The sequence below is a fragment of the Boleophthalmus pectinirostris genome, unplaced genomic scaffold (genome assembly GCF_026225935.1).
Source record: "Boleophthalmus pectinirostris isolate CB_2022bp ecotype Guang Dong unplaced genomic scaffold, ASM2622593v1 HiC_scaffold_9, whole genome shotgun sequence".
NCBI classification, from domain to species: Eukaryota; Metazoa; Chordata; class Actinopteri; order Gobiiformes; family Gobiidae; genus Boleophthalmus; species Boleophthalmus pectinirostris.
In genome coordinates, this window is record NW_026571541.1 from 14,860,014 (window position 1) to 14,880,746 (window position 20,733).

At 39.6% G+C, this 20,733-nt stretch overlaps 2 protein-coding genes across 2 annotated transcripts in view; one reads left to right on the forward strand and one right to left on the reverse strand.

Annotated features, from left to right (window-relative positions):
• tlcd1 (TLC domain containing 1) overlaps nucleotides 1–20,733 on the reverse strand; it is a 78,653-nt gene that overhangs the window by 12,304 nt on the left and 45,616 nt on the right. The window lies entirely within an intron of this gene.
• traf4a (tnf receptor-associated factor 4a) overlaps nucleotides 418–20,733 on the forward strand; it is a 28,046-nt gene continuing 7,730 nt past the window's right edge. Inside the window, exons 1-2 of the mRNA XM_020928584.2 lie at nucleotides 418–930; nucleotides 20,385–20,436. Of these exons, the coding sequence (XP_020784243.1) occupies nucleotides 788–930; nucleotides 20,385–20,436 (195 nt within the window). The 5' untranslated portion in view covers nucleotides 418–787. The remainder of the gene's footprint in view (nucleotides 931–20,384; nucleotides 20,437–20,733) is intronic.

Here is a 20,733-nt window from a genome sequence, read left to right on the forward strand (position 1 = left end):
ATTGCGTGCGTCGTAATGCATGAGTGGCCACTAGAGGGCATAGGTCCATTAGTGTTGGCATCACTACTGTCTGGGGCTCTCTATTGTGGCTTATTATAGCCCTACTATTGAACACTTTGTTCACTTTATCTCTACGATGAAATTAAAGGTATAATGCAGATCTCATCATCTTTCACACACACATTTTGTGGAATAGGGTAAATGGGATATGCAAAACAAATTTTCTCTCCTGCTACATCCCTCCACTAAAGAAACCAACAAATGCATTGACCACTGTCCTCTGCTGCCAGAAAACAGCCTTATTTCAGGACTATAGTGACAATAAGCAGGACAAAACAGCGTGAAGATGGTATTTGAGCTTCTTGACTCCTCCTGCGTGGAGGAGGAGGCGGGGCTCTCTGCACCTAAACAGACAGAGGGCCAACGCATTGTGCTCAGTCTGTTGAAAGTGCTACAGCTACTCTGACCTGGACAAGGCCACACGGAGGTTCTCCCGATTCAGACACAACAGCACGACCCGGGCCGATACTCAGCAGCCGGAGCTTGTGTTGCCATCAGCCGTGCGGTTGCAGGCGGCAGACGAGGGGACGAGAGCTGCGCAAAGCCCCATCTGTCGGCAGCGGACAGGACGTGATATGCAACCCTCATCCTGATCGGCTTGAAACACGGCGCAACAACTCAGATAAATAGCCCCGTTTACGGGGAGAGCACAGCAGAGGACCCGAGAGGACATTGTAACCGTAACCTCCAGCTGGCAGGCCGAGGAGCACGGCGACACAGCGTAAACATGCCTGGGTTTGATTACAAGTTTCTGGAAAAGCCAAAGAGACGCTTTCAGTGTCCGCTCTGCAGCAAGGCGATGCGGGAACCGGTCCAAGTGTCTACCTGTGGACACCGCTTCTGTGACACCTGTCTGCAAGAATTCTTGAGGTAAACAACATGTACTAGGCTTTAGTGACAGCTTTGTGCACGCGATAGGCTCGTGCAGTTTCTCTGTAAGCATGATAAATAATGGTGTAGGTGTGTCCTCCTCACCTTTCCACCCAGGGCTTTGGATTAACAGGGTTTTAGTCATTTTACTTTGCTGTCATCTGAATATTGTGTGAGACATAATGTAAACATCTCGAGATATTCATTTAATTCTGTCTCCTCTGCACGTGAAGGGTTATACACGTGAGTCGCTGTGTCAACATGAAAACACAACTGAGCAGGCTTGTGCTATAGGAGACATGCTTTGCTGTTATTCTTATCACATGTTTATTACACAGTCAAGTCTGATGATTTTGCATAGCCAAATATCACAGTAGTAGTAACTTTGTTTTCAAATGTAGATTTAGAATGTAGATTTCAAATGATCTGAAAACACCGAAGAACATCTTAACATATCTTCCCAGAATATTATTCTTAGGCCTGTGCTTCCATTTCTTATTTAGTGGCATTAGACAGGGTGCTCTGTGCTGTCTGTGTTTTTGCCCTGAGGTGCCCTCTCTTATTGATGGGTCAAAGGATGTGTGTGTCCGGGGCACTTCAGAGGGGACCGCTGCCTCAGGTCCTGGATTAGACAAGATTCATTCATTTGACTCAGAGTGAGGGGCAGTGAGGGGCACCAAGGGACCTTTCTCCCAGAGGTCATCTCTCAGCTCACCTCCTAATCAGCTCAGAGCTGCTGAAGTCTGTCTGAAGGCTCGTAGTCACAAAGTCGTATTGTTTCTCCCTCTGCACTGTCATCAGGGTCAGGGGGTTTACTACAATAAGGTACTATCCTCAACAATGGCAACAATTACAGGCAAGAGCTTAATGCAAAACAGTCTACAGTGTCCAATACTTAATTTATGACCTACTTCATGTAATAGACTCAACCTCTTTGTTCTTCCACAACAATTGTTATTCATAAGAAATATAAGCTATGCATTTAAGGGTGCTTTCTCACTTGCACAATGTCCACATCCAAATTTGGGCTAAACTGGGACTAGACCTGGACTAGAACCAGGACCAAACCAACTGTTTGTATCCTTAAAACAGACTGTTTGTACATTTTGGAAAATTGAAATGGAGATTATATACAGGTATAAATGAGTTATGAAAAGAGAGTTGTTAATTTGACCAGACCTTTGTGTGACACATCAATAAACATCTGTATCCAACATGTGGACAGTGAGAAAATAGTTATAGTTAATAGATGTGCTTAGTAAATGAGTGAAAGCTCTAAAATATTTTGTGTGCACAGGGGCCCAGTGGCCTCAGAGTTAAACATAGAAACGAGGCTGCTCTTTTGCTGAGAGGGCAGGCCTTATTGTCACCCCTTTAATTGAGAAAGTGTGCCTCTTCAGCGCTCTGGGACAGCACAGAGGCTTTTGTGAGAAAGCACTGAGAGTTTATTGAGGCTGACAGAAAGTAGTTAGCTAATGCTGTGGTACCCATTGTGCAATAGCCACTATGCATCCCTGTTATAATTGGAGGTTGTGTGCTTTCTAGTTTTGTCTTGCCAACTGAGCATTCCTACTTTCAGGCTGTCATTGCTGAAAGTATTGTTGTGTTGTAACAAGTCATATTTATTTAAGTCTGGCATTTACTCAAGTCTATAAATTATCAGTATTTTCCTGTAATAATAGGCCTACAGTATATAAACTGTGGCAGCTGCTGAGTGCATGCCTGAGCTGGTGCCACTTGAGCACGTGTCAGCAGTGTAAAGCTCTGTGTGTGCTGCTCTGTCCACTGCCATGTTAGCATGTGATGCTAATGGGCTGTGTTTCCGCTCCCTGAAGAATGTGTAAATACTGAGGCAGAGCTAAAGGCTGACCCAGCGCTGAAGGAAAGTCATGGCCTATAAGCGAACCAGCCCTGCAGTCACATATGAGTCACATTCTCAAACTATTGGTGGTTTTCACAGAGCATGATGATGTCATACTCCCAGAAGGGGGGCAAGGGACAGATTTCCCTATTAATAACATTGTACATAAAATATCCAAAAAGTTTCTTCACTAAAGACTGGTCTAGTCACCAATCTTTTCTATTGGTGACTAGACCCATTAACTTGCTATGTTACAAGAAAAAAATACTTTCTTACTGTATTTATTTTAGTTGGCCTCCATGTGTATTAAATATTACTGGCCTATAAAATGTAGTGATGTCATCAGCAGTTCAGTGCATCCACGTTTGGGGCGGCCTGTGCTTCCCTGACAATGAGCATGTTGCTTCCTTAATAAGCTGTAATGAGTAGAATCAGCACTTAATACTATGTAACACTATTTCCCTCATTGTGTGTGGGCTTTGTAGTGCTTGTAGTAGCGCACAAATGCCAGGACCCATGGCTCATCGGTCCTGGGTCTGTGCACAGCCATGCAAAGTGACACTGTCTGCAGGGATCATCCTCTGTACAGCAGCTCTGACAGGGTGTAATTGGTTTGTTCAGCTCTGTGCCGTCCTCCTACATCCACAGAGCAGCAGTCATCAAGACAACTTCAGCACAGCCAGAGCTATACTGTAGAGCGGGTTAATATAAGAATGCATTAAATCATCAAATGTTCATTATGTTACTGCAGGGAGGTTGTTTATCAGTGGTTTGTGTTGCCATATCTGCTTTAGCACTTTTTGTCATTGGCATACTTAGGCTTAAATATATTGCACGTACAGGGGTTAGTGTAAAAATACATTGAAAACTTGAGTTCTTACTGTGCTGAGTGGAGTTTCCACCATGTCTTCAGATTATTTTAATGCCGCACTGTGGAACATTTTAGCTAAACCAGTAACATCTCCCTGGAGAAAAACAGGTAGTGAACTCCACCTGAAAAGTTACACCCTGCTGCACTTTTAAAGAGTTGCTATATAAACTCTCATGTTGACATTATAGCCTAAAATTCAATATACAGTCAACAGCCATAATCCAGTATAGTAGTAGTATTTAGATTGGTACATCTTAAACACAAGTCTTGCTTTAAAAACACTTAATTAACATGGAACTTGTGCATGTATAGAGACTTGAGTGTTTCCTGAAAGACATGTTGCAGTTGTTGTCAATCTTCCTGGGCAGCTGGGCTTTTGTCCCTTGTGCGTATCTCACTGAATGGGCCCAAAGCTGTGGCTATCATTCAGTCCCATCATGGAGACATTATAAGTCCTCTGCAGGTGTCTGAGGATGGCACAGATGCAGGGACCCTGGCTCCAGAGCCAGGCTTTTGGGAGGGAGTGTGGTTTGTTCTTACTGCTGTGTCAATGGTGGTCAGTGAGCTGCACACAGAGATGCTCTGTGTGATCACTACATCAAAGCCCCCAGGCCTGAGAGCTGCATGTCAGCTGATGTACTGGAGGTGACATAGAAGAAAAAAGACTAGTAACTCTTAACACATCACTGCATAATGATCCCTCTCAATCAGGAGGATCTACCACCCACAGTCCAGTTTCAGCTCCTGTGCATTAAACTTAGTCTGCACCTGCTGTCATACATTCAGTTGTAAGGATGGGACAAGATCTTGTGCCAAAGATCTTGTGAGATAAAATTGCCACATGATTGTGCACATATGCAGAAAAAAAATATCTTGATGGTCTGATTTTGTCTAATTCTGGTGAACCCAATCACAAATTGTGTCCAACCCCTATTCAAAACCATCTTTTTAAAAGTTAGTGTGTGTAAGGTCTCACAGAAATAGATCTTCTAAACTGCAGAATCAGAAAATACTACTCCTACCACTGCTGATTTATAGCACAAAAGCATGGGCTATTATCAAGCAATTGGCATCAGCATTATTTGTGTTTAAGTAACAACCACTATAAATGGCAAATATGTACCTATACAGTCTGTGATTTAAGGGGGGCTACAATTCAAAGTTACAAGAACTTGGCAAAAGCCTAAAATTGCTTTCTAGTGTATCTGACATTGAAAATGAGTTTGAAGGGAAGTATTTGTTATCTAAGCTTTTCTCCTCTCGCCCCTGAGACCCTGACAGAATGAGCTGGACTGGTTTGGGATAAGGTAATTGTGGTCAGTCTTTTGGGAGGAAATAGTTTTAGAACTGGAGATGTGATGATGACATTGCTGAAAGAAGCTGAACATTTTACACACTGGAGTCGAGCTATTATTGCACTACATGCCAAGTCACACTGTTGTTATGTTTATTGTGACAGCTGAGTATTTGGATGTAAGGAATGCAATCAAACAGACTGGATATGACGCATACATTACATGAAAAATACTTAGTTTTTCCAGCTAATTATGGTACATTGTTGCATTATAAGTAATCGTTTTGTGGAAATTGAAGTTAGCAAAAGTTGACTATGGTCTTTGGCTAATTATTATTTTGATTTATCTGTTCATCCAATTCTGTTTTAAACTGTAAACTGTGTATTGTATTGATTTTTATGCATTGTGATAGTGATTCAATTTGTTACTGTGTCTGGAATGTTTCACAGAATGGCATTTGAGCTATTATTCTGGGCAGTTTTGAGCTATAAAACCACTTGTAAATGTAAAGTAGGTTTAATGTCATACTGTGGAACATTCCAGGCAGAGCAATGGGATATCCATAGAAACAAGAAGGTAACAGACCCCAACCAAAAAGTTACATAGTGTGTCTTTAACATTTGATTTGAAGATTGAAATTTTAGCTGCGTAACTAAAACAAGAACCTCATGCTTGTTTGCTGAGTGTAAACAGTATTTCTCGTTTATAGTTGCTTAATTTCTGTAGATTTCTAACCAGTCACCATAGCAGTTAATGTCAGTCTCACCTGCGATCATTAGGCCACCACACCAGTGCTCCAGTCACTCCTGGCCCTAATTTTGTGGTTGACAACAATGTGAAAGTTTAAACAGAGGCAATTTGTGGTCTCAAACCAGTCTTGTACGTGTGACTCAGCTTCCACACCACACTCCGCACTCCAAAATCACAATAATTACCATTTCCTCTCATGTCGTAAAGTAGCTGTATGTTTTTTTGTGTTGTTTTTTAACTTGTAATATTTGATTCTGTCCTATTCAAAAGTTGTGAACATGTCCCGACTTGTCTCTCTTCGACTGGGGCGCCTTTAAATTAAATCTCATGGTCTCGGGGCCCAAACAAAGAAGGAAAACATCTCAGCTATGCAGCGCAGCACCTTGGCTCTTACACACCGAGCATGCTGGGATACGAGACGCCAGACCCAACCCCTCTTTTTGGACCATTGCCAGTTGGCCCAGATCAGAGCAACATCATGGCTAGTTCATACACGTGCTGGAGTATGAATGCTGTGCACAATAGATAATAAGTTTGTCACATTTGAAGTTGTGAGTATAACTGAAACTAAACTGCGCTACATCAGTACTGGTAAAGTTGTAAAGAGAATCAGGGCTCTCTCTCCTCACGTAACAGTACTTATATATCTATTTTTTGTAGATATTACTGTCAAAATTGGTTACCACGATATGTTCAGTTTCCAGTAGTTAGAACTGTGGGATTATATTAAATTGAGATCTAGATCCAGTCATTTCTAATCCTTAATGATATGCTAGGGTCTTTGTAATTGAGAGATCTACTCAGCCTACCTTCAGTCAGTGAAAGTATACGGTTTGGAGAAGAGTTTGTAGGAGACATCTTACTTATTTTTTGTGCAATGATTAGAAGTGTATATTGTTTAGGTACAGGAAATTAATAAGGAAAATTATGTTGTTTGATTAAAATGAAATAAAACTAAATGAAATAAAACACCTTTAGTGAAAATGAAGATTTCCTTTTTCATATTGCCCAGCCCACACTGTTAATAATTATTAAATAAGTAAGCATTATTAATTGAGTGCTTGTAGTCAGTGTATTGTAGCCTCCTCTATGTCCTCACATCTACTAATTGACCCTCCCCCTCTCGTGTGTTTGCCTTTTGCACAGGTCAGTGAATCCAGCCCAAAGCCAACAGACTGTGAGTCTATAGGTACAGCATTAGGCACATGTTGACTTTCCCACACACATCTATTCCAGCGTACCGCCCCTATTTCGCTGATTTGCATCAAACTATGTGCGTCGCTTCATCTACAAAAGCAGTGAGCTATATGTAATCACCCTCATCAAAATTACCCCCGGAGGGAAAATTCAACTCAAGCCAACCCAGTGTGGCGTAGACAATGGACATGCATAACTTGGACCGATCAGTTTGGTAAAAGTTGAATGGAGCAAAGAACGTATGTGTTAATAGTGTATTACTGACTGTTGGCAGTTTGATTCCTATGATCTGCTTCTTGGGACACTTCAACCACATTTCTTCCATTGGTTACAGAGGCTGAATGCATCAAAACATAGCATATATGGCGATATACAACTTAAATCCTGGCTGCATTTCATTTTGGCAAAAAGGAAAAAATGTGATTAAGGAAGAAGTACAAAATACCTACTTTTTATTGCATCTGAGATTTCTTTCTGCCATCAAATTAAAATAGCATTTCCCTGCACTTGGGTTCATAACTTGCCCTTATAGCAGATGCTTATTTCCATCCATATGCATCTTACAATTAATCATAGTAATGCTTTTCATACTGCTGTAAATGAGTCACTCTTGTTGTCACAGTCTCTCCTTGTCACTTGTGTAAAATCTGAGCCTGTGGTTAGTGATGGTGACTACATTTTTAAGCCACTGCTGATGAGTTGATGGTCGGGAATGTGAAGAATCTATGTTTGGGATAGAGAGAAGAGCAGCTGGGAGCTCACAGAGAAGAGGCCAGCCCGACTCAGGACACCTGTCTGGGGTGAAAGGCGCCACTGTGGACCCAAACAGGTGCCCGGACCATGAGCTTAAGCCCCTCACTTATAACACACTCACTGCATTCAAGCCTTTTCCACAGGGCCTCATCAGTGTTAAGGTCAGTGCGCAGTTGTCCCCTTCTTTTCCGCTCTTTTCACTGCGGAGCTTCCTTGCCAAGAGCTGTCCTTCCTCCTCCCTCCTCTGTTTACTGTGGTGGTCCTTTAACCAAGCAGCTCAATGCTTCACCCGTACACTTGGTCCCTTGTGTCGTGTTGCGGAGGCTTTATGCGCTGCTCGTTTTAAGATATGTCAACACAAAGTAATGCTCTGAACTCTCCGCGGCACAGAACCACTATTGATCTTGTTAAAGGGAAGTGCAGGGGAAGGCGCGCTCATGTCAGGTGCACAAGCAGATGGGTCGCTCAGTCAGACTCAGCCCAAAGACTGTGAGGGAGTGCTTGTTTGCTAGACTGTGGTAGCCATCCTAAGGGAAATTTACATAATTAATCTTTATCTCCTATCATCATTCCTTGTAAATAACTTTTTGTCACATGCAGACTTTGACTACTATTTTTTTTTCATGTTTGCCTACAATAGGGTTCAAACATAAAAGTCCACTATGTTTCTTTTCTGGTGGAAAGCCACCCCCTGGTTTCCATGGAAATGTTATGTCTTTGCCTAGGATGTTTCACAATATGGCATTAAACATATCTGTTTCCACAGACAGAAACAGATGGACAAGTTAAAGATAGCAAACCCTGTCATCAGAAAAGTTACATGGTGTACCTTTATGCCAGTGTAGTCCGTCCCAAACGTAGATAAACAAAGTGAATTGCCTCTGTACTGTAGTGATCATTTGATGTTTTGACATAATTTTTAGGCTCATTATTTAAGTTCTATTTTGGTACAATCCAGGCCTATAACAAAAGAATGAACTGTCATAGAAAAACAACAAAAGCCTACTCGACACTCTTTGAGCAAGTCTCCGATGTTGAATTATTAAGAGTGATGTGTGACAACTCCATCGCTTGCTTTCTCTTTGTGCTCTCCCTCTGCTCTTTTATGTGCTGTAAGAAAAAATCTTGTCATTTATCTCATTGTTGCTCCCGGCAACAGGGGCAGGTTGAAGAATTCCTGCTCGATGCACAATGCAGCCGAGGCGTTTTGAAACAATGGATGTGATTTGACGTCAGCTGTTCGCCCCACTGAACAACGAAATTGCATCCTCAAAAGTGGACAAGTAGCTCTAGCAAACAGATCAGTCATAGCTGTGCATATACACTGTGGGCTGTGCCTCGGATCGATAGAACAAACAGGAGCGCTGATAGGAGATGATGAGAATATGAACAGAGCGAGGGGGGGTTTTGTGAATCAAGTCTCTGCTCTCCTTCCCAGAGACACCTTAACACCTTTTTACCCGTTCCCATGGACACAAAACCACAGGACCTAAAATTGTCACTGCCAGTCATGTGCACAACGCCCAGACTTTACACAGACGGCAGTAAAAAGGATTTCATTTTCTTTGTTGAGTAATTGAATGACTCACCCATTTGAACATTGTGAGGGTTGATCTAGAAATGCACAGTAATGATTTTGCTGATGTAAGGGCAATACCACATGTAGTGTATAGGCCAGTGGTTGTCAAACAGATTTACATTCAGTCAGATTATTCTGCCTTTGTTCTTGGTCCTAATTAGTTAAAGGTACATTATGTAACTTTTGGGACCTGCTTATCCCTTTGGAGTTTTATTTCTGCTGCTGCTGTTAGGCTCCTCAATGTTCATATTAACCCACACTACATGATAATGGTGTTTTTGCTTCACAATTTTTTTTCCTAAATAAATTCTTACCCCTAATATGGAACTCAGCTACAAATTTGCTCATATAACTGCTAGCCTCTGTGAGCTTTATTTGACTATGGGTGACATCAAACTCCCTTACTCCACTTTTTTATACAGTCTGTGGTTTTACAGCACATACAATCAAATGTTAAGCAGTTAATGATTCAGGAGCCCCTCTTTATAACCATGCCCGATTACTTAAGAACAGTGCACATATAGTTCAACATCCTGAACAAGACGTATTATCTTGCACGCATTGCCATATGATTTTAATTTTATTATTTACATTGGAAAAAGCTCAACCATGCATGGGTAGTCCTCAAAACTGAAGGTTGACCATGTAGTACAATAAGACTCAAATGTCCCAGTCACTTGAGCTGTTTTAGCATATCAGATGTTAATATATGTGAATTAAAGGCGTGATGTGATTACAGGGTTCTCTTTATTGTGCATTGAAGGGTAGTGTGAGGTGAACAGGTGCAGGTTAATTAAAGGAGATGTGGCTGGTGACGGAGCTTATCGGCATTGCCCACCTGCTGCTCAAAGAAGGGCAGAATTGGGCAAATAGGCTACTAATCTGTGGCTTATATGTGCATATGAGTGGTGGATGGTAGTGTTCAAAATGGAGGGTGCATGTCCTCAATACAATTTGATGAATAGTAGTATTAGCCTGTCACGATAACAAATTTTGAAGTGCGATATTTTCCTGAAGAAAATATAGAAAATAAACAATAATATTAATTTATGACACTGACACAATAACCCAAGAGCATAAAATCACGAGCAGAATTTTTTGGGTCAGTATTTATCATGTTTACATTTTCTTTGCACAGCTGGAGACTTTTTTGTTATTTTTTGGCTATATGATAAGATTTAGGCTGTAAGAGTTGAATTAAAAACTTTTATGATTTACAATGCAAACTAAGGACTAAAGTGTTTCATTCTGCTGTTATCTTTTGCACCTCAGGATTTTTTAACAGTATTGTAAATTTAGGTTTATGTGGTGTAAATCTGCTCTTGGGTGATTGTGTTAGTGGCATAAATTTGTTTAAATATTATCATTTATTGTCTATATTTGCAATGAACTTCAAAAGTTGTTATTGTGACCTACAAGCTGCAATGCTTCTTTCCCCCCTGTCTTATTTCATTTATCAATAGTTGTCACATCTTTAGTGCCATTGTCATCGAAGTTTACCTCAAAGGGTCTCAGATTGACTTCTACAGTTGGTGGCCAAGTGTGCTCTAAATCCTGCTTAAAATGGGTCTCTCCAGAAGCCTTCGCAAATATGAGCCTCGTAAAATAAACCCCAACTAGAGGGGGTTGTTAAAAGAGTGATGCTTGAAGAAGCTTTTTTCCACTCTTGAGACTAGAGAAATCAAACTTCTGCATATTGTTGTAATGCATATTGTATATACGATGTTGTGTATGAGCTACAGTTGTCAAAAGTATCAAAACACCAATACTAGATGATAAACACGAAATATAAATTTGAATATACTGATACTGAAAGAAAATCATAAACAGGACAAAATTGGACCTTTCCTGAATAGTTGTAGAAAGGTCTTAATAGAATATAGTATAGGACTACATGGAAACTTTTTTTATGTTGAAAATTACTTTCTGTTGTTTAACAATGGGTGTTTTCATTATCATTGTGGTATCAAAATTGGTTTTGAATATTGAGCCATTTCCTTAGTATCAAAATAGTGTTTGTAGTTTTATGACACTAGCATGCGCAGAGGCAAGTTAGAAGCAGGGCTGTCCCTGTATTGACACACTGACTGACAACAAATTACTCATATTGATTAAAGATACAATTTAGCAAGAACTTGCTTAATTGTGTTTCTGTTTAGATAGAATCATGATCTAAACAGTTTTTCGTATTGTGTACATTGAAAAATTATTTACTTGCATAGTTAGATACAAAAAATCCTTTAATATCAATTTCCCCTGCTTTTGATGTATTGCTTGAAGCTGTGTACACTTAATCTGTGTTAATTCTACAATTCCATGCAGTTTATTTATGCTGCTGAGCCTCCTAAATCATAGAAATACCAGAAATATCCTTAATAGTGACATTCCTCTACCATATGCAGACAGCTCACGGTGTCTTTTTTTTTTTGTAATAGAGCTGATGTCCTGGCATGTTGGATTTCTATCTACCCATTGGATTATTACAGCAGTGTGGCAGATTCTCCAATGATGGCTCCATTCAACACTGCAGAGCCGAAATCTGGCCTTTGCGCTAAATTTAGCCCCACCATCTGTGATTACAACAAGAAAAAAAAATCACATGTGAGGGAGAGCTGCTGACTAACTACTCAACCCTTTTTACAAATGTAGTAAAAAGAAAAGAGAGAGAGAGTGGGTAATTTCACACCTATAGCCAGCTCGAAGGCACCGCGTAACACCGTTTTCACAAAGTAGTAGTATGTGAGACGAAACTAAAATTCATTGATCCTCTGCACTCCCGCCCCCCAAAGTGCCATTTAGCCACATCAAACACTCTTCTTTAAGCCTTGCCTTTGCTTTCATGTGCTGCTCCTGTGGATGCTGGTGGTCTCATGGCTGTGGTGGACTGTGCGCAGCCCCCTTCCACCCCTCTGGCTCCCTCCCACCCACCTGCCTCGCATGTGCACCAGATCAGCATCAGTTAATGAAAGTGCATTGATTTTCCCACATCTCACGCAAACACTGTATAATCCGCTAGATGAAATTGATCAAGAAAACAACAAAGATTCTGCCTTGTTCTGCAACATTTCTACAACTTTGACTTATTTCATAGTTGGCTTAAAGGTGCATTCTGTAACCTTTCTGGAGAGGGTCTTCAAAGTGTTTGTCTCCATGGTGATGTTAATGCTTTGGTGTTAATTTCCACAGTATGGTATTAAACCAATCTGTCTTGCATTTATTCAAATACAGGTGTTATATATTGGTCAAAAATATCTTAAAAAACATTCATTCAAGTGAGGTAACAAATCTGACCTGTAATTTAGCTTGCAAGTCTCCATGGAGTTTCTTAAATTTATGGCCACACTGTGGAACATTCTAGGGACATCTCCACAGAGACAAGCAGGTGATGCATCCTCCACAGGACAGTTCACCTATAAGCATGTGCAAAATGGCTATGATTTTTTTTTTTACTGCATTTTATTAGTAGTTTTATTTTATTTTTATTTATTTTACTTTTGTACTTAATGGCTACACAGAACTACATTGCTTCTACAGAAAGAGCATTAACCCCTTTACTAGACACAAATAGGTCTTCATAGTCTTCAAATGGCTGTAGTTCAATATATAACAGGATTCCTTAAACTCCTGCCTAGAATTTCCCCATTACTGCAGGAGTGCTGAGAAATCCATATCTCTTTAATAGCGTTTTTATTGACCTTATGATTCACAAATACCAGAAAACTAGTTCATTTTATGGACTCTGTAAATCTATAAACTCAGTCAAAACAAAGTAAGAGGATCTGGATTTGAAGTTGTACTGACCCTGGTTTGAGTGTTGTACAGTACTTTATATTACGTTGATGTAAGGGGACAGTCGTGAGGATTATAGGAGCTGCTAAGCACCATCTCCCTCCTCGCACACTTAAGGGCAGATTAAAGAATCTTGTGCAGATGGCTGCTCCTCCGCCCTCCAGTCCACCCCTGTTCATTCATCCTTTGCTTCATCTCTCCCTCCTTCCTTCCTTTCTTCACTTGCCTCCTCCCTCTTTCTTTCTTGTTCTTCTCTGTGGCTCACTTGTCTTGTAGCAGGTGGCTTCTTCCGGCTGCCTCACCTCTGGCAGTCTGATGAGTCACCGTCTAATTGCTCACAAACACACCCCGCTCTCTGCCCCCACGCGATACTTTTACTGTCACGCAAGTTTGATTTCAGAAAGGCTAAACAAACCATTTAAAAGCCTGCTGCAGAGGCTGTTTATCCATTGTTAACCCTCTAATGACCTGGGGAATTACAAGGGTGACTTTAAGCTCTGATAATGCAGTCAATAGCCAATTATAAGTGTAATCCTCCTATTAAAATAAATTTCCTTCATGTTCTAGTTTGTTGACAAATATAGTTCCCTGCAAGAAATGGTGATTTCAATATTTTCTTCTTTTTTTGCGAGACTCATTTTAAAGCACACATCATCACATCTGTTCCAACTAACTCATCTTTTTGTGGATAGATTGTGTTAAAATAGAGTTAGACTTTAATCTGTGCTTTAACACAGTAGTTCTTTCAGGTAGCTAGCTTCACACTCTCATGAATGTTGATGACCTTGCAAAGTATCGATATGGCTACTGATCATTTGCCCACCTCAAGCTCATAGTTGCTGTTCATGAGACAAATGCAGATATCATTACGGTAATAGAATAATCATTAACACCCTGCCCTTTCTGCCCTATGAGTGTCAGAATAAACATGGACCATTCACTCCTACATTAAGTAATGCATTATTTCCTGACTGTAGTAAAAAACAGTACCAAATACCCAAATTCAGTTTAGTGAATCCTCTGTGAACCTGAATCTTTGTATTGGCAGACCGCCCTCACTGATACTGCTCTTTATGTGCTGCTTTAGCAGACTGACATTTCAAAAACAAACAGATATTCTTCTAACCTTTGAATATGGTTTCACAGACAGCCAGCACACATGAATGTCACTACAATGAGGTGAGCTGCAGGAGGAAGAGCACAATCATTACATAAGTGTTTATAACTGGGATGGCCTCAGGTGTTCATATATAGTAGTGTATGGCACATATGGAGGATGAAAAACAATTACTATATGTTCTATTGTGTAGGTTACAATTTACACTTTAAAATACAAACATTTCACAACATAATTAACAGATTAAAGGACCTTTGGCTGATTTTGAACTATGATATGGAGTGTTTTTATTTTAAACTGTTAGCCTCGCCCACTTAGTACTTTCTAGGAAACCACAACATAGAAATAACTGTCTGGGATAATGCAGTTACCACATAGTTCTCATCGATCTCTGCTCACTTTGCAATTTATGCAAATTTATTATCTCTAGTTAATGTACCGTGACAGGGAATCAACTGTTTGGGATAGTGTCAGGAAGTTGTTTCCCCATGACTCTTAGCAAAATGCAAGTTATGACTTCATTTGTCATTTTTTTTCCTCAGTTATCTGCGTTTACAAAACACTGCATAATACAAAGGGCATACAAAACAAAGAAATGATGCGATATGTAGCATTTATTTACTTTGTGGGTTTGCTTTTTCCACTAATCTGACTTGTAAACCGTCCACTTGCTTGTATGCATGAAGATAGATAAGTTTTATACTATACTGTAACACTTTAATCAAAGCACTAACATTTTCATGGAAAAAAGAATGTTACACAATGCACCTTTAAATGTCACAGAAAGTTTTTGGCATAGATTCTGCATTTGTAGTATTTACTATGAGAGTCTTTGGAAAAATAGTAACTGTTCACGAAATAAAATTATTTAATATATTATTTTTTTTAGGTGCAAAATGCCTCTAGTGTTTCTTTCACACTTGTACTTTATTCTGTCTCCATCCCAGTGAGTGCTACGCACATGGGGTTCTGCTGTGAGAGCCAGGGATTCGGGCCAGATACGCCCACACTTACAGACTGCTAGTACTATAGTGCCTTACTGTGGCTTGCATCATAGTAACCTGTTTTACCAAAATACATTTTAGTTTCACACTATTGAGATTTGTGACTAGTTGTAGAGACTGGCTACACTGTAAAATTTTGTTAATGGCAAAAATTATACAATTTTCCACTTCTTTCTAAACTCATCTGACTGGTGTAATGCATTTGCCTGTTGTGGATAGCCATGACGCACATGCTGTCAGCTATTGTTGCGTCTCGTGCTGCAGCTGCCAGTTGCTGTTAGTGACCAACACGGGAGAGGGATAGGATTTTACAGGTGTCATATTCTTAACCAGGCGTTCACCTCAGAGCCCTCAATAGAAGCTGACAAACCGGTCCCTGCCATGTTCTAACCTATAGAGGAGAAGTAACAAGTCCTGAAAGCTGTTTATTCTCAAGCTTAATCATATATAACATTATGCATTATGCATTATGGCTTTTTGTATATTGACATTTTATAGTGATAGTTTATTGACGGCCTAAAACATATATTAGGTTAGTCAGTATTGTTTACTAAAGTAACAGCACAGTTTATTAACCTTGTTTACATTGCAAAAATAGAAAGCTGATATTAGAAGTTGCATTAAGATACATTCATTTTATGTTCTTACCTTAAAATTTTTATTTTTTTTTCTGAAACACAAATGTTTTCGGTATTACACATGAAATTTTAGGGAATTTTTCAGTGATGTCACATATGTTAAAAAGTCTTCAGGTTCTTGTCATCACCTCTGCATGGAGAAAATCAGAGAGCCATGAGGTGTAAGCTAACTCTGTAGCCACAGCCCTGGGGTGTATTAACTTACACAGGTGGAAAGACAAGCCATAGAAAGACAGTGGACTAGTTTGAGTGCTTGTCTGTTGGATCTAAAGTAAAAGCTATTCTATTATGTTTCATTCATCAAATCGTAACTAATTGACAGCATCAAAATCTATAACAAACAATGCAGATTTATTATATGAACATGACATTTTACTTTTGGCATTTAATAGCTCTAAACATGCATTAATTCTGGATTTTGTTGACTAATTGACCTTAAATAAAATCAGCTGTTATAGTTGATTGTGGTCCATCTGTCTGAGTTGTTCTTAATTTCCATTTCCATTTTTTGCTTCTAAGAACTGTAAAACTGTAAAAATACAGGATACGTGTTCTTGAAAGAGGAAGTTACACATCGCTCTTCAAAACCAAAACAGATGCACCCAATTCCCTTTTTCCTGCTCAGAGACTCGTGTTGCAGCTGGGACACTACACACAGGGACTCAGGGCAGTGATGGAATTTAAGGTTTTGTTTGTAAAGCTGAAAGTTAATCTGGGTCATAACTTGAAAAGGTGACAGCTTTGGCGTTTGGGGCAGATTTCTGAGGTTTGAAGTGATCCCCCTGGAGGAAATGAGTAAACACTACAGCCGCACACACAGAGGTCCGCTTTGTTATGTTCTTGTGTGTCTGATTTGGTTGGTGTATTGACTTCAATGGCAAATACAAGGGAGGGAGTATTCTCAATTGTTTGTGAAGGGGAGAAGAGGAGGTAGTTGGGAATACAGACATGTCTCCTGCGTGTGTGGTCACTGTCGGCTGGAAAAACAGGCCCATGTGGAGCTGAGGTTAGATCTAAAGTGAACGATTCAGGCTGCTCCCCATCAGACTGTCCTGAACAAGCGGACAGAGGCAGATGCTATTGTCACAACAACTGGTACAACAATACAGTGTACACATGCTCCATTGTCAGGCTAGGTAGATTGAAATATAAGCAATACATCCACTAATATGTATTTAAAATCAACTCAGTTTTTATGCAATGATTATTATAAGAAGATTATTGTAAGAAAAAAAACAACAACAACAATGATTATTCGTGATTATTGATACCATAACCAAGCAACAGTTAAGTCCTTAATTTTCTTTCATTTCTATCATCGTACAATTAGTCAAGTATGTGACCAGCTTTCTGTATAATAAAGTTAAAATTACACAACAGTCAGTTACACTTTACTTCTTCAATTCAGTATAGGTTTATCTATTTGGCTCAAGGACTGAATTAATTTAGCTTCTAAAACTGATTATAGTGATAGTTTGTCATGCTAGCCCCACACACTGACACAACCCTGTAAATAATTTATCCGGGTTTGGGACTAGCACAGCTAGCATGTGGCTCCTTGTAGCTGTGGGGAAAGTGTATGCAAACCAGTGAACTGTAAGTGACTTCAATATCTCAGCCACACTGAAATATCTTCTCTGTTGACAACTGGCCCTTTATATTGTAGACTGTTGAATGTTTAATGAAGCACTTGTTCTATACAGTGCTGTGCCTGCTCTGCTCCCCAAAGACCTTTCGGTCCAAGACCTGTAAGTACATGTGTTTAACAACCTTTAGCCTACGGCACTGGGTCTGGGTGTGAGCTGTCAAAACTCAAGTAAACAACTATTTGTATGACAGTAAGGGCAGGTGGTTTAGAGAATACAGGTTCTTGCACGAGAGGTTTACAACCTTTGGGCTATGGAACAAGTTTATGCTTTTATAACTGCAATAGAACAATGTTAACAGCCACTACTGTCACTAAAATGGAGGTAATTGAGTCCTGCTACTACTGGTAAAACAATGCTACAAGTAAAATAGTATTGTCTGTCACCAAATTTACTAAACGAGTATTGACAGATTTCAGTAGTGGTTGCTGCTTTTGAAAAAAAAAACAAAAAACTACAATGTAGCCCACATGCATTCTGCTCCCAAGCTTGGACAAAAGAACAGAGCCAGGAAGGAAATACGGTATTTAAGTCTCATACCAATTACAGTTTTCTATTCTAACATCATTTGTCGCAAGTTAGTGCCTTGTCAATCCCAGCAAACTTTTCTTGTGATCTTATTCCATAGATCGTCTTGAAGAAACAATAAGTCACTGAAAAGGACATAGCAGAAATGGAGCAGGGTTGAATTGCACTGTCACAATGCTACATCAGTATTGTGCGCTTTGGGCCCGAGGCGGAGGAGGCACGCTCTGTACCACCGTGGGAAGGGGGGCTGTGTTTGTCTCTGTGCCTCAAATATAGGCCCCTAGCTGTCCGCTCTGATGACTCTACAGAGGACGAGCTTGTCTCCCCATATTTGCTGTGTGTTTTTGGGCTGGTGAAAAAGTGATTTCTTGATGAATGGTAAAGGTGATTTTGCAGTAATCATGAGATGCTGACTGCTGTACTTGTGCAGCCCCGAATCGATTAACCCTGTTTTTTACGATGTGGTTTGTTAATTGGGCCCTAGCTCCCTGCTGACACAGTGACCCTAATGGAAGAGAATTACTGCTGTCGCGTCATGCATTATGCCCCCTCCCTTCGCTCTCCACACTTACACACGCACACACTCTCTTCTCCGCCCTACAGCAGCTGGCCACACGGGCCTAGCGCACATGCACCCATCCCATCACATGTCTCACGGCCTCGGGGATGTCCTGGTCAGGTGACACTTGCATCCAATGAAAAGAAAGCACCCAAAGGCAAAGACTGTCACAGTGGTCCACTAATGAGTTTAACAGGACTTAAAGGAAGTCTTAAATTAAAGGCAGTCTGGGCTAGGACAACTAACAAAAAAAATATGTATTATTTACTGCATTTTCTTGTACCTACAGTAATTAGAATTCATATATGGATTTAGATTTTTTTTATATATAAAAATGAGAATTCTTCCCAAATAAAGTATGTAGAAAGTAAGACACTCAATTCATGGGTTTCAGCTTCATATATATTTTATATATATATATATATATATATATATATATATATAAAACACATTTGGAGGACTTTTGACCATTCAAAAAATAGAATATTTAAAAATGTATTCATCCCATGGATATTGCACTACTTTTATTAGCAATTACCAAAGGTATTTAATATCTGTACATTTACAAAGTCAGTAAACAGTAAAGTCAAAGATCAATACTAAATCAGATATTGTTGTTGGCTTAAAGCAGTTTATTTGTACGCTCTTATGTGTGTGATTTTTTTTTTTACTTACTGCAGTACTCATGTTGTGCTTGCTCATATTGTAAAATAAATTAGTGATGAACTGTACTTTGGGATTACACACAGTTTGTGTGAGTAAATCCTTCATATGAGTGTGTTGGGCTGTAGCACATGTGTCCCAGAGCAGCAGGAGGCCCATAAACAGCTGTGCAGATAAGACCTCTCCTTTTTGGACATTTTATAAAACCTCTTTCTGTTGTAAAACCTCTCTCTGTCTGCTTGCATTGCTGTTTAAATGTAGGTTATGTGTATCCACTCTAGCTCAGACTGCCTCCATTATTTACTCAAGTGAATATTTCATGATGACATTATAGAGTATAGATATGCCGGCGGATCGGGAGAGCTGCTGTTCTAATTAGCCATGGCACACTGCTCATCTGGCTCCCAAGCAAACGGCATGGGGGAGCACTCATAAAACAAACTATTATTTTGAGGCAGAGGGAAAATAAAACTTGTCTTGTATACTTGCAGCACACAACCCCAGAGGGAAAGCTACAAGCACAAGAAAGAGCAACTGAATTATTGTCGATTCAACTGTTAAATAAGGTCAAATCATGTACATTATAACAGCTGGTAAAGCTTGAATCATAAGGCATACAATAGCGCTTTGTATTATTGAAGTGGTGTTGACCCTGATGGCATAGAACAAGGAGGGCTCTACAATTAATGCAATTTTCATTAAGACAGAGATTCAGTTGTCATTGTCAAAGAAAGCGAAGTGTGTGGTTTGGTGTACAGTTCAGATTTATGTGGAAAAAAATGTCAGCTTTTAGTTTGAAATTGCAGTGAAAAGTTTGTCTTGTTCATGTTTTGGAAATTAATATTGAAAGCTATTTATAAGCATGTAAAGGAAATAGAGGAAATCTATAGTGCTCTATAGAAGTAAAAAAAAATCACCAATGCTATGAAAAAATATAAGACTTTATTGTACTATATAACTGTATTGTGCGTCATCTGGTGCAGTGAGTCAGAAAACTTCTAATTTGAGCTAAACTAAGATCAATGCAGCGTTCACAAAAGCTGAAGACGGGCCTTTTGGCAGCAGTCAGTGTCAGCAGCAAAGATTCATTCCAACAGTATTTAACGTGGATTGTTGAAATGCTTTGCGGTATTTGTCAGTCTTTTATTCTAGTTTGTATCAAAATCCAGACATTTAACCATAATTTTCTTCTGTTTTCTTGCAGTGAGGGCGTTTTCAAGTGTCCTGAAGACCAGCTTCCATTGGATTATGCAAAGGTATGGGAATACACATAACAGCTAATAGTAACAGTCCTACTAAAAAATTAAAATCAATGTTACTCAAATTAATCAAATCGTCAAAAGAAAATAAGTGTTCAGTAGTATAGTGAGTATTGCTGGGTGTGTTTATACCTGATTTAGGCCCATTTTAGTCCTGAGGTAAACCTGGGTTGGTCCTGTTCTAGTCCACGTTTAGTTCTAGGTTTTAGCACTACATGTATAGTCGTTAATAATATGGCCTCTAAAACAACTACTGAGCAAATACAAAAAATGATGTTACTCTTTTGAATTACA